The sequence below is a fragment of the Juglans regia genome, chromosome 1 (genome assembly GCF_001411555.2).
Source record: "Juglans regia cultivar Chandler chromosome 1, Walnut 2.0, whole genome shotgun sequence".
Lineage (NCBI taxonomy): Eukaryota > Viridiplantae > Streptophyta > Magnoliopsida > Fagales > Juglandaceae > Juglans > Juglans regia.
Genome location: NC_049901.1, coordinates 5,987,497 through 6,002,504, shown reverse-complemented (window position 1 = coordinate 6,002,504; position 15,008 = coordinate 5,987,497). Strand labels below are relative to the sequence as shown.

Genomic DNA, 15,008 nt, shown 5'->3' with positions numbered 1-15,008 from the left:
TCTCGATGGATGATTTCTGTAGCATTTATTTTATGGTAAGGTTTGTCCCCATAAGAATCTTCCAACTCAATCTACCTATCGATTAAACCCAAGAGTTTGTTAACGAGATAAAAAACCTATGGCATCATTTCCCCAACGACATCATAGCACAAGTTGACCAGATTCTTGTAAAGTTCAGAGTTAAGAACGACCCAAGTTGGAATATTACCAATAAGATTGAGATCCTTCAGAATTTTGAAAGAACTATACATAGAACTTCGATACCTCAGAAGTTGGTTTACAATTTTGTTTTTCTTTTTAGGCCTCCTTTATTTTTATAACTTCGCTTCACTTATCTCATCTAATCTTTATAATTTTCTTAAATTTTCATATAAAATAAAATAAATAATTTAAATTTTTTAAATTTTAAAATAAAAATAATATATTTTAATAATATTTTATTCAACTAATAATTTTAATCTTATTATATCTTATGTAAGAAAATAAACGAGGGGAGAATCCTTAAATTAAGATCTGATGAGTTGAATGGTTGGGACGACATAGTTGGAGTCCATAATGGGGACAATTAGCTCTTGCTTTTGGAAGGACAGCCCTTCACTGCAACGATATCTGGTCACTCTCTCTCGCTCTCTATGGAAAAAACTGAGCCCTAGCTGAGTGGCTCATGCTTCTGGATCGACATTTTAACATAGTGGGACTGAATTAAGTAGGCTGGGGATGGTTATTAATCAAATTGGGCTGGGCCTCATTAGTTGTGGAAAGAGATATTCAAAGACAATACCAGACCTATTAAGCTCCTACATGTGTTTGGAGTATTTTGAGAGTTCAAATGCCACAAAAGTTTCAATTGGATAAATACTTTAGCTTTAAAAAAATTATAAAAAAATAAATTTATAAACTAACATTATTTTTGTATAATCTTTTTATATCTGTATTACTTTTCTTTCAATTATTAGGAGGATTATAATTTAAAGGAAAATTTTATACAATATATTATTATCTCACTTTCATCCCACTAAGTATGATGTGGCACATTTATCACTATTGAATAATCCTTTATTACATGCTTCTTTATCATCTAATGATGATAAATATGTCACATTTTACTCAGTAGGATGAAAATAAGATAAGAATATGGTGTATAACATTACTCGAACTTAAATATCTCCAAAAAATTTATGATTAGAAATTTTTTTATTATGATTAAAGAAATAGACACAATGTGTTCATTCAATAATATAAAATGTTATCCTTATATTGTTCATAGACAGCATAAACTATTATGTCTATCTCTCGAACTGTAGACAGTTATTGGGAGCAAAGAATCTCTATGGGTCCAAGCATATTGCCCAATTCTTGTTGATCCAAAGCAACAAGTGTAGACTGAATATGATTGCGCACACAGTTGTTAGTGAAGATATTGTTATTTCTTTCCCTAGGAAAACTAGTGGTTACTAAGAGTATTGGCAATGATCTAATCATTATCAAGTCTAAAATTTAGCTAGAATCTTAATTTTTGATTATAATATCAATTTTTTGACTAGGTGGGTCTACATTAGACTAGTCATTATAAAGTTATAATAATAATATAATATAATATTATTTATTTTTTTATTATTTTTTTTATAAATACAATTTATATATTTCTTAGATCTTCATGCTTTGTAAAAATAATATGTCTACTCTATCAATCAGTAGAAATAATGTGCATGCCATTTATATTTTACCATTTAAAGAGAGAGGGAAGTGATGAAATAATTAAATATTACTTTCCATTGTGAATAGTAGCTAGCCATATTTGGAGAGGACTTAAGATTTATTATTCATCAAGTCTTAAATTTTGGATCATTGACTAGTTCAATATAGAGATTTTTTCTCATATTTAACTAAAGTTTAGATTTGCAAGCCAAATGTCAATGCTCTAAAGTCTTTGAGTTGGCCAGGCAACTGGGGGCGCTTTTGTAATTTTCATGCCAAGGCACAGTTGAAGAGTCGGTAGGTGACCCAATCAATGTACAAAGGCACAGGTACTTGACATTCGGCCAACAGTCTGTTGACACGTCGCATCGCTGTTTCTTAAAGAGTATTTAAAATGTTGGGTTTATCCTTCCCTGAATGAATTGCGAATGGCCCACAAACATATCGCATGATTAACCGACCAGTTGAAGCTTCACTTTTGCAACAGTCGGTGACGGCTTTCGGATTCTTCTTCCCACTACTCAATCATTCGGCTGTCAGATTCTCCGATCAGAAAACCTTCGAGACTAGCTTCTTCTTCTTCTTTTTTCTCAATTCTTTTTTTTTTTAAAGGAAATACATGCTGGTGACAAACTTTTGAAAAATGGTGGATTATTTTATACTCATATTGTTGGTTTGGTGTCATAATATTTAATAAATTTTGTATTATTCCTTAATTAAAAATAATAATAAAACCATGATTATTATGTTTTACTATCATTACCTTTGTGAGCATTTCTTGCAACATACAGACAAATGGTTGAATTTTTGTCATCTTGTATATAGCTTGTACTGATATTATATATATATATATATATATATATTTATATGAATGCTATATATCAGCCACCATTTATTTATGTTAGTGTCAAATTTTGTATACTTTTGGGCCATAATCCAACAATTCAAATATTCGAAAACGGACTTGCAAAAAATGAAGAATAGTGCAATTTGGAGAGGACAACCTTGGAGCGAGGTAACTTCCGATACTAAAGTTAATAAATATTCTTGAAAGTTTATTAATAAATAAAAGAATATAGGGATCAGAGAGCCTTTTTTTTTGTACCTGGAGCTAGTTATTCATACCGTGGTTTGGAGGAGCAAATCGTCTTTGTCTCCACAAAGTCTATGCCTTCCTTTCTACTTTTTTTATCAGATCTTTAATACGGTGTACTTATGTGATGACTCCATAAATGTGGCATGTAACTTAGTAGCGGTACTATTAATACGGCATGGTTTTCTTACTTCGCGTTTAGTCTATATGATCGTGGATGGTCTGTTGGCAATGAATCGAGGGCGCTATGCATTTTCCATTGTGCTCTAAGCAAGTTTTTGGATTATGAAAGCGGCCTCAGACTGTCAGATTGATTTGTCTTGTCAACTATTCAACACTCATCCCTGATAGATGTTCTGCTCCTTGCACACGCTTGGGGGCTCTCGTGCTGAGCATTGAGCCGAGGCACAGTGGGCTTTGAGTAGTGGAAAAAATCTCATCACAACTCTCACACCCTATAGCTACAGTTTTTTTTTATAAGGTGTGAATGTATTTTTTATAGGATGTGAAGAAATAAATAGTAGATGATAAGTAAAATTTTTCATATATATATATATTTTTAATTCTTTATTGTATGTTTTGGTGTAAAAACTATGCTTGGGTCCTAAAAATTAACATATATCTATTTATTTCATTAAACCATAATGGATTTAAGTAATTAGAGGGGTTATCAAAATTAAGAGTGAGAGAATTGTGAGACTGTTTTTAATTTAGTGTATTGTAGTCGCTATATTTATTTTCCATTCATTGTTAGTTTGTCTTTAATGGCTTTATTTTTCCGAGAAAACTTTATTTCTTCTCTCGCAAGTTCGTGAAATAATTTATTTATTGTAACCCATATTATGTTTGATCCATTTGGCTTTGGGAAGTTAATATCAGTCCTTAGAAATTTTAAAGTCTTCGATTATTATTTTTTTTAAAAAAAAAAAAAACAGTGGCCGACTTTCCACAAAGCATTAAAAAAATGTGTGCAAACTATTCATCCGCGCCGGCAAAGAATCGGAAATTTTCATGGCAGGGAAAATATTTATGGCATCGACAGCTTATTTAGCAGCATTAATTTAATATTTTACAATATTTTTTTTATTCCATTGTTCCATACAACAACTTCTTTTGTCTGTATTTATAAACATTAACTGTAAACAGCATTGTGAAGCCTAAACAATGAAAATTGAGACGGCCGGCTTCAAAGAAAAATATTCAATTAAAATGCAAAGGAGAAGTAGATTACAAACTATAAATATTTTTGATATTTACTATTTTAAATTTAAGGATAGGAGAGTCCAGAGTCAAGACTTCTTCAAGTTGTTTTGAGCACTTCTACAATCAATTTAGAGAAATCTTAATTCAAGATATTAAAAAAGAAAATTATGTTATTCATTTGTACGTTTTATCACTTTTAATTATATCTGGCGATGCGTTTGATATAATAAGTGATTTTCTATTTAAATGATTGACATAAAAAGTTAGTTAGACTACGATATATCAACTAATATGATTAACGAGAATAAAATTTTGGGATGAATAGTAACAATAATATATTAAAAACCACAATGCTATCTTATATAACCCATTAGTTTTAGCAGAAGAGAGAGTATGGATAATGGTTGTGACCCCAAATGTCAAGAGAGTAACTCTTGTATAAAGTGCATGAACATATATCACAGCTAATACCGAAATAATCTAAAGTTGTAATATTTGGACCCATCCTAACATTGATCTCTATTTTATTGTTTGACTAGAAATGGTCTCACTACTATTTATCTATTATTAAAAAAAGGTATAAATTACTCGCCAAGACACAATGATAGTGCGAGATTTTGTTAGTACAATGGTCGTACTGCTATTTTAAAATTCGTAGATCATATATTATTTACGTGATATAATTTAATTTAAAAGATAATTTTTAAAAATTAAAAAAATCTATTTAATATGCTATTTTTTTAACACACCCAACACAACATTGACTTTCCACATCAATTATGTTAAAAGATGATTGGTGTTTTAGTTTTTCTAAAATTAAAATGGATCTCTCTATAAGGAGTATATTAACAAACCGACTTATATGTTATAAGACTCTATACTCTACACATTTAGGAATAGAACAATTCTTTAAAAATAATATTGCTTATGACTCATCAAATTAAAAATCAAAATCAAAATAATAAAATTTTTTTAAATAATGATAAAAAAAGTTGTTATAAAGTAATAATACTTTCTCTTTTAAAAATAAAAATAAATCGTAAAATTTGATATCTCTGTCGGTCTTGTAAAATTACGTCATAAATTCCATCACAATCTCAACAAACGGGAAAAGGGAAGCTTCCTTAAATCTTCATAGTAATCAGAGTCGTGCATTCCCCAAAATTTACTTTGGATGACGTTTCGCACGTTAATTTAATTTATTTATTTAATAAAAAGGAGACGGTACCTTTGCATTAATGCCGTCAACGTCTCGGCCAACTCAGAGTCAGAGCGGCCGGTGTGGGGGGGTTTTTTATAACCTCTCTTCGGCTTTCAGGGTATTAATCAGAGTAGCGTCACCGGAGTTCGAGCCTCCCCCTCCGAGAAATCATACTGATAGCTCTCTCTCAGTCACAGACAGCTTTGGACTGCGTTTCTCTTTATCATTCTTTTCAACTTTTTTGGTGTCCGAGATTAAAGATGAAGCAAGTGCAAGTACGGGGTCGGCCAGTTTTTTTTCTGTTTGTTATTTCATTCTGTTCGAGTGTTTTAACCTGCGGAGCCTCAGATCTGTCGTCGGACAGGGCTGCTTTATTGACGCTCCGTCTAGCCGTGCGGGGACGCTTGCTTCGCTGGGACATCTCGGTCGAGAATCCATGCAAGTGGAACGGCGTCAACTGCACGAACGACCGGGTGACCGAGCTGCGCTTCCCCGCCATGGGCCTGTTGGGTCCACTGCCTGTTGGAATTGGGAACCTCACACAACTCGTTACCCTCTCCCTCCGCGTCAATTCGCTCTCCGGGCCCATACCGCCCGACTTTGCCAACCTTGCCCAACTCAGGAACCTCTATTTGCAACAAAATCACTTCTCCGGTGAAATCCCCGGGTCCCTGTACGATCTGAAGAGCCTGGTGCGTGTAAATCTCGCTTACAATAACTTTTCCGGGGAGATTTCGCCTCGTATTAACAGTTTGACGAGATTGGGCACTCTGTTTCTGGAGAAGAACAATCTCACCGGGTCCATTCCTGACATTGATATCACCCCTCTTCCTCAGTTTAATGTTTCTTTCAATCGTTTAAGTGGGCCAGTGCCGCAACGGCTTTCGGGTTTGCCCGCTAACTCTTTTCAAGGTAACTCGCTATGTGGGAAGCCGTTGCAGGGCTGCCCGGGAAGTGGGAACGGAAGAAAGTTGTCCGGTGGAGCAATTGCGGGGATTGTAATCGGGTCGTTTCTTGGTTTTGCGCTCATTGTGCTTGTTTTGGTTATTTTCTGTCGAAGGAAGAGCGGCGGGAAATCCAACGAAGTTGCGGTAGCGAAGCGTGGCGGGGTTGAGATTCCGAGGGAGAAGGTGGCGTTAGATAGTGAGAGTATGGGTGCGAGTGCTGAACATTCGAGAGGGAGTAAGAGGCGTGGCGGGAGTAAGAGTTTGGTGTTCTTTGGGAATGTGGCCAAGACATTTGATTTGGAGGAATTGTTAAGAGCATCGGCTGAGGTACTCGGGAAGGGGACGTTCGGGACGGCGTATAAGGCTACTTTGGAGACAGGGATGACAGTGGTGGTGAAGAGGTTGAAGGAGGTGACCCTGTCGGATAAGGAATTCCAGGAAAGGATCGGACAGATTGGAAGCATGGCTCATATGAATTTGGTCACACTGAGGGGTTACTATTTCAGCGCGGAGGAGAGCCTTCTCGTTTATGATTACGTTCCCATGGGAAGCATATCTGCACTTTTGCATGGTGAGCATTTCCTTCTTGGCTTTCCAGTGATAATTAGATTTCTTGTTTTTTGGCCAATTCGAGAATGTGAGTTCAATTATGTTTATATTGTGCTGACTCTGTGTCACTACTCGCTTTCTATCATTGTTGATTTGTTTTTCCTGAAGTGGGTATGTATCATTTCTGATTTTTTCTCCTATCATCATATTTAAGAAATATATCGTCACTATTCTTTTGCTTGGGTAATTACCACTTGTTCTCAATGAATTGCTATTCTAGATAGAGATAATATATGTCTGGCACCTATGGCCTCCAATTGCAAAGTACAGTGCTTTTCCTGGATCATCAACGTCCTGAATTTCAGTTTTTCATATATAGATAGTTGGCATTCTTTTTAACCGTCTTAAGGAAATGGTTTTGTGTTTGTATGCAGCTGTAATTGTGCATTCACAGTTCTTTCATTTAGGATAATGCTTGCTTGCTTTCTCTGATTTTTATGCTGGTATTCCAGCACTTGTACGTCTGTCCACTTGTTGAAGACCAGTGAGTTGATCAGTTATCTGTGCGTTTGATTTCAATGGTTTTTCTGTACACATTATTATGTGGTGCATTTGCAATGAAGTGTCCATTCTCTCATTGAAATTGGCATTGACAGTCCAACTCAGGACTCTAGTCGTCTTGAGGGCTTTTGTCTATCCACGGATGAATGCTGTATGCGTATTCAATTTTTCCTCCCTCTAAAAATCCCATCAGCCCACCACCAACTGGAAAGGAAGAAAAATTATGAATACTGGTTTTTGCGATGTAAAACATTTAATTGAAAATCAAATTTTACTGCTTATTCATTTTGAGATAAAAGCTCTGGATGAAAGGCACATCAAAACAATGAATGTCGAGGTCCTTTGCTGGGTTTACTTCCTTTTATATCTCATTCATGTCTCTGTTGTTTCATTGCAGGAAACAGAGGGTCTGGTAGGACTCCATTGAATTGGGAAACCAGGACTGGCATTGCTCTTGGAGCTGCCAGGGCAATTGGATTCCTACATTCACATGGCCCCACAATTTCCCATGGAAACATCAAGTCATCGAATATCCTCCTCACCAGCTCGTATGAAGCTCGGGTCTCTGACTTCGGTCTTGCATCCCTTGCACTTCCCACCTCCACTCCAAACCGCATTGATGGTTATCGTGCCCCAGAGGTCACAGATGCTCGTAATGTATCCCAAAAAGCAGATGTCTACAGCTTTGGTGTGTTACTTTTGGAGCTGCTTACTGGGAAGCCTCCCACTCATGCCCTACTGAATGAGGAAGGCGTAGACCTCCCAAGATGGGTCCAGTCTGTTGTTCATGAGGAGTGGACTTCTGAGGTGTTTGACCTCGAGCTACTCAGGTACCAGAGTGTTGAGGAGGAAATGGTTCAGCTCTTACAGATAGGTCTTGAATGTACTGCTCAGTACCCTGATAGGCGTCCTTCAATGGCTGAGGTGACAAAACGAATTGAGGATCTGTGGCTAATTTCTAGTTCACAGCAAGAGCAAGAAACAACACGGGACTTGTCTACTGACGTGGATGAAGGGTTGTCGCCTCGGTTGCAGTCAGTTGATTCAAGAGCACCTTCATCTTCATAATAGTATCAAAGAAAGATCAGAAATCTTCCTTCACTGCCCTATATTTATCATACTAAATTATTTAGTGCTATATATTAGTGTTCATTCATGGGTTGTCTTCTTTAAAATCAACTTTGTAAGGTCGCTTGCCTCTCTTTTTCTTTATATCTTCTTGCCTTTACTCATTTTAGTTGCAGGGGTTTGTATAAACCCTGTAGTTCAATGTATTTAATTTCAATGGGAATCTCAAATGTTATTTTCTTTATTTGGTTGTGTTAATATTGTGAATAACTATTCCTATACTCTAGTTTGATAAAGATCTTTGACTTTGGTTATTCATGGTAAGATTATTGGATTTATTTGCAATATTTTGTTTACACGACTGTTGGTTTGAAGATCCTCACCATTTCATTATTAGCTTGCCTTACTTTATTAATAAACAAACTGATTGGTTAGAACGGAAATTAAGCCCTTTCCAAAATGGAAATAGGTTTCAAAGGATAAACAAAAAAAGGAAAAAGTAGAGGAAGAAGCAGATTTCTGGTGCAATGCTCTACTAAAAAGAAGACCTGCCTACATGAAAAAAAGATCAACGATCTCTTGCTGTCAACTCGTTTTAGCAGGCTTATCAGATGCTTTGGCTGTTTACTGGGTTCATCCTACTTCTGAGAATCGACCAAGCTTTTGTTTTTAATTTTCTTCCCTTTTATTTTTTCCTTTAATACCTTTTACAGAAGGGACCACTTAGTACTTTTGCAGCTATATATATTAGTATGGTAGTGTATTTATTTTAAGAATTCAAGTGTTTCCGTCAAATCCTTTTCTGTTTAGGTGACTGAATGATTTTGTACGTTATTTTGTTCATATTGGATTCCCGATCCACAGTACTATTAATATAATTTTATTCTCTGTTTCTTTGGCTTCTTGTATAACTTTAAATTTGTTGAAACAAAGTTGTCTGGTTGGTTGTTTATTTATTTGTTTTAATAAAGCAGGAGCAGAGAAATTTGTTAGTCTATTTGCTTTCCGGTGGTACAAAAGATTTTGATATTATGGTACTTACAACGGTCTTCACACGTTAGGTTGGGTGTCAATGTTTTAGAAGATTCAGGGAAATATATTTTGATTTGTTCTTATTGTATTGTGAACTGGAAAAGGAGAAAAAAAAAAAAAAAAACCTATTCAATGACCACTTCGATCGATAGAAAAAGGAAAATTTGCATAAGAAACACCTTAAATATGCTGAAAGAATGGTCTAGACTCTTGACATTATGACATATCATATGGGTATTAAAATGTTAGGTCAGGCATCAATGCTTCAGAACATAGAGAAAACGATATGGCAATCCATATTTGAAATATCAATCCAAGGGATATTTCTGATTGAAAAGGAAATAAGATGAGACCTTGAATATGCTTAAAGAATGGTCCATCAATATGTAAGGTGACCATGTTGTCCTCACAAATTATTTTATCTAGTTTCTAGGCTGGCGACCTTGCTGTCATGGGCATTATGATATAACTGGCTGAAATCGAGAGAAAAACCAGGCGGGACAGAGATCCTGCTTTCGTTCTGGCACTAGTAGAGTATATCAATACTGTATGAGGCCTTAATCCCCTTCAAAATATGCAAATTGCAATTCAATAACCATTGGCTTTCTAAGGTAGAGCATCAATGCCCTTATCTGCCACCAAACAATTCATGTGCAGAGATTGGTACTGAAATCAAATTTGAAAGCAGTAATCAAAATGTCCCTCATTTCATGATCCTGATCATCATAAAACATTTCACGAATGAGAACAATTGTGATAATTGGAACTTAGAGTTCAGTCTAATTTTAAGCTGAATCTAATATCCAAACACCAAACTCTCAAATCATTAAATTCATCTCAACTCAAAACCTCTTTACTCGTGAGACTCACAACTATTTTTAACTTAACACTTCTTTACACGCGGGACCCACAACCTTTTTCAATTTCCCATAAATATATCTAAACTTATCTCAACATCTAAATACGTCTAAACTCATCTTAGGTGAGCCCCACAAAACTCATTACTATTCATAAAGAACTCAACTCATCTCAACTCAACTCAACATCCAAACGGAGCCTAATCTATCCTCGGAAAAACTCAGAAACAATAGGAAAGAAACAGTACTGCTGTTAAAGGAAAACAGATAACGCACAAAAGACTGGCTCTAATAATCAAAGTACTGTACATAGCACTTATATGGGGCACAGCTTCAACGCAATGGAGGAAAAGAATCCTCAGTCTTCATCTGAACACCAAAGAAAGTCGACCCATAAATCATTTTGTTGTTTTTGAGTGCTTGATTAGCCAATCAATGACAACATCTATGTTTATCGAATCCTTGCATGAGATCATATAGCAGCACACTTCTCTGTCTTTAATAGTTTCGAGGCCTCTGAAACCACTCAACAAAAGCATAAAGATTTCAAAATCATATAGGGAAGGAGAACCAGAAACAAGATTTATTATCACTATAAGTCGACTGCTACTAAGATTTTTCTTGAACTTACAGCTGATCCACCAACGCTTGCTTGGAAAGAGCTTCTGACTTGTCAATTTTGTTGCCAAGAACAAGTAAAGGAATTTCACTTATTGATGGTTTCATCAAGAGGTCATGTAGCTCAGTTCGAGATATGGGAACACTGTCTCTATCAGCAGCATCTACTACATATCTGTTTTTGCATCCATCATAAATTGAATACACCCTTACCATTACTAAATGAACTAAACTGGGGCTATCACACCCACGTGAATAAAGAAACTATTATGAACCATGTGCTAATTTAGCTAATGAAATAGATAAATAGCAACTACTTAGATTATGAATAGTTTCTGCAAGATTCCAGCTTATCTACCCCCTCCACTTCTAAAATATTGAATTGATCTTTGAAGTTTCAATTTTCCTTTTGTTTATGAGTCTGGCAAATGCCATATGAGGAAACGTGCAGGATAGTCATCACTTGATGCAACTTATAAGATGAAATAGACATGAATGCATAGCAATCCCACCCACAACCTGGTGCTAAAAGAAAAACAACTATGGACAGAAATGCACTGAAGAAGAACATATGAAGGCACCTCAGGTGCAGATTTTTTTTCCTCAAATGATAAGTTTTTTTTTTCGAACAGAGTAACAGAGTTCACGAGTTCCAAGATGAAGTTCCAGGCCCTTCTTATTCTATGCTTTATTGCAGATCCACAAACTTTGATGTCTATTTTCAATTTCAACTCAAGTCTACATGACCAGAAGTCAAAAAGTTTCTGCAGTCAACCTCACTAAACTGTGGCTGTGATGGCCCAGCAAGAAAAAAAAAACTATATTTTAATTAATGTTAGTTTATTATAGTACCTGATTAGAGAGTTATCTCAAGAAGTCAAATTTATCCCGTAGATAATGCTTTGGTGCGCCTGTAAAGCGAGTAAGTATTTAATATATACACATTAGAACTTATATGGGAGTCAGAATTAGTTTCTTGGGGTCAGAGCAACATTCTTGAACACTGACGGATATTTGCTTGTGTCACTAAAAGCAAGTGGCAGATAAATGAGTTGTTAAAAACCAGTAGAAGATACTTTGGTACAACAAAGAGAGAAGATCAAAGACTAGAGGCATTACAGAATCGCAGAGACACCACGGCAGTAACGCTCCCACATTGTACGAAACCTCCTGTGCCCTCCAAGGTCCCAAAGCTTGATTGTCACATTTCCCTTAGTAACTTTTCGCATATTGAATCCAACCTGGTTTTATAGTATTAATAATCCGTTGTTAGAAAAAAAAAAAAAAAACCGTTGTAAGACAACGAGATTAAAAAATTGTGCAACAATTTCTTCAAGGAAAAGATACCTACAGTTGGAATCATGTCCTCACTGTAACCCCCTGTCTGGCAGACATAAAGGACTAATGTCAAAAGAAAGCCACTCACAAGTACCAGAATAAATAGCAGAGATTATGTTTACTCACAGCAATGGCATTAACAAGAGATGACTTTCCTGCATTCTGAAGGCCAACGAGAGAAAGTTCCATTTCCTGTTTAAAGAATAAGCTGATACACAGGCACACAGTAGAAGGAAAAAACTTCAATTATTGCAGCACCCAATTATAGTAGAAAATCCAAATATTAAATGCAGCCTTTTCTATATTTTTTAAAGAGAGGTGAATACAACATTTTCTATTGCATTGATCATACCAATTATGAACGATAGAAGTATTAGTATCACTTTGTATCCTATGTTAACCATATATGGGATTATTGTAATGATGATAGAATATTAAAGAAATCTACTATTCATAAAACTTACAGAGATCACAGCATTTTTACCAAAAAATATGGAGAGGTATAAGGAAATAAACAGCCAGCTCCAAGCTCAGAGCAGTTCATCCATTCCAAAATAAATTCAAATTGCCCCCAAAAAAATCCAGTTTATCTTACATATGCTCTCATATTTCACAAAATTTTGCATACTTCACTAAATATGAAATTCTAAAATGTCACAACAAGATCATGGAGGACATTCAGTATTCAATTAAAACCACAAATTCATAAAGCTGTTCATGAATGGTCTGTTTTAGAATAAGACCGAAAACATACCGGATTTTGAATATTGAAAGATGAAATCGAGTAATTCTTTCTAAACTTTCCTAAACTTTCCCTTTGGTTCGAAGAGGAAAATACAGCAATGCAATTCTTTCTACTGTTCTTGTTGAGAGGGAAAAGAAGAAGAGAAAGAAAAGCAAAACATTGACATGGGCTTGGGGGTGTCCATGTAAGCTTGATAGCACCTATTCCCCATGCCATTTACCTACCTGAACGGAGCGGGAAATAAAAACAATTGATGGTTCAAAATTATTATCCCATATTTTCTCAGCAACTAAGCATTGAGAGAAAATATATCTATGCAATTCATTATGCCACTCTTCTCATTCGTTATTTAACTGGGATGAAAAATACAAACCGGCCGGGCTTAAAACCTCCTATGAATGAATGGCAATATTCAAAATTAAACTATAAGAGATTAACCAGAACGAATAAAGTTCACAATTAACAAGTCCCTTTTCAGGAGGAATAATTAGAAATCCCATTGCATTATCCAAGTTTTAGATTTAAATTTTTGGTATTTTACGTTTCAAGGATCTTATTGAAGTACAATGTTTCCCACATGTATGTGTAATGAACCCAATTAAGTTGGGCTGGGCTTGATGGGCCTCTAGCTGAGATTTTCCCCTTTTGTTTTATTTGAATTGCTAAGTTGTTGGTCCATGGCCTTAGTTAGTGTTGTTTGTAGAAAATTGGTCCATGGCCTTATTTTGGTGATTGACGACTATGGGAGGGGGTGTCTTCCAGTATATAGACGGGAGGTGGTAGTTTGTAGGATTATTCTGGAATTTTCTGTTGAACCTTGTGGTTTTCATCTGGAGGCAGAGTACCTCCAATACCCATTATCATCTTCAAGCACAGTGATGAATATATGATTCTATCATCTGTTTCCTACTTTTCCATTTCCATTTTATTGTTCCATTTTTACTAGAGTTACCCAGCAGGTTCCTAACAGTATGCACCTCACACTATGAAATAACAAAGACGCAAATAGACGCACAAATCAACTTTAGAGAACTCCGTAACAACTATTACATTGAGTTCTTCGTTCTCTATGGAAGTACCAACCAAACATCATGAAACTTCAATAAATTTATCCCCCGCTTTCTTGGCAAACCAAACGAACGCAACAGAATTCCAATAAAGTCACATAAAACAAAAGCAGAAAGCAGGAACAAGAAAGAACGAGGATGAAAAACAGAAAACAAAAGTTGAAAGGTTACCTCCGGAGCCAGTTGAGAAAGGAATCCCAGAGACCCATCTCGAAAGAAGCGAGCTTTAGCGCTATGAACCAGTAGAATCCGTGATTTTTTCAGGAGGAGAAAGCGAAGGAAAGAAAGTAGGCCGGAAGGAAAAGCTTCCTGTGAGGACCAAGAAATATGTTGTAGGAAAGGTGGTGTAGACACTTTCTTGTGATACGTAATGACTGCTGTCCACCAGAGCTATCCAAACGTGGGGGATAACAGCAAGAAGCCAACAGTACTAGAGATTACAGATGGTACGCTATGGCTTTCCCTAGGTATGACTATGATCCCTACCTTTCATTTACAATGGATTCTGAAAATTTACAATGGCACGAAAGAAAAACGATTGATATAATTTTGGAAAAAGTAAATTATTATTTTTTTTTACACTCTATTTATAAATATCAAATTTTTTTTTTTCATTTCTTAATATATGTTCTAGTTTTGATTTGTTTGGTTGGAAATAACTAAGGGATCATAATGGTGATTGGCGATGATATACATCGAAGTTTTGGACGTACGTCTACGGTCTGCACATATGACATGGTCTCGGCCTATTACATGGACCAGACAACCCATAGATGAATTGGACCCTTACAAGCTCCAGTTAATATTAGTAAGGGGACACTGTACGTAGTCCAAAGGCCCTTATTTACGTATGAATGGGTTGGGCTAATCAATTTCTATTTGGACGGAACAAGCCCATTCAAATTCAGACCAGCCCACCAAAACAAATCGGTTCATGTTGGAGAAAGAAAAAAACTAGTCTCCAACGACTTTTGTTATCCAAGATTGAAAGGTGATCAATGACGACCCAATTAGCGATTTTATTTCAATTA

General features: G+C 35.7%; 2 protein-coding genes across 2 annotated transcripts; one reads left to right on the top strand and one right to left on the bottom strand.

The window, feature by feature from the left end:
* Positions 1-5,220: 5,220 nt before the first annotated feature.
* Positions 5,221-8,564, top strand: LOC108988177 (probable inactive receptor kinase At5g16590). The gene is made up of 2 exons (XM_018961326.2): positions 5,221-6,713; positions 7,650-8,564. Exons 1-2 carry the CDS (start codon positions 5,456-5,458, stop codon positions 8,318-8,320), a joined length of 1,929 nt encoding a protein of 642 aa, XP_018816871.1. The 5' UTR covers positions 5,221-5,455; the 3' UTR covers positions 8,321-8,564.
* Positions 8,565-10,058: 1,494 nt separating this feature from the next.
* Positions 10,059-14,492, bottom strand: LOC108988251 (ADP-ribosylation factor-like protein 8c). The gene is made up of 6 exons (XM_018961464.2): positions 14,149-14,492; positions 12,292-12,373; positions 12,179-12,211; positions 11,947-12,068; positions 10,841-11,002; positions 10,059-10,725 (listed from the first exon to the last, which is right to left on the bottom strand). Exons 1-6 carry the CDS (start codon positions 14,184-14,186, stop codon positions 10,608-10,610), a joined length of 555 nt encoding a protein of 184 aa, XP_018817009.1. The 5' UTR covers positions 14,187-14,492; the 3' UTR covers positions 10,059-10,607.
* Positions 14,493-15,008: the final 516 nt, after the last annotated feature.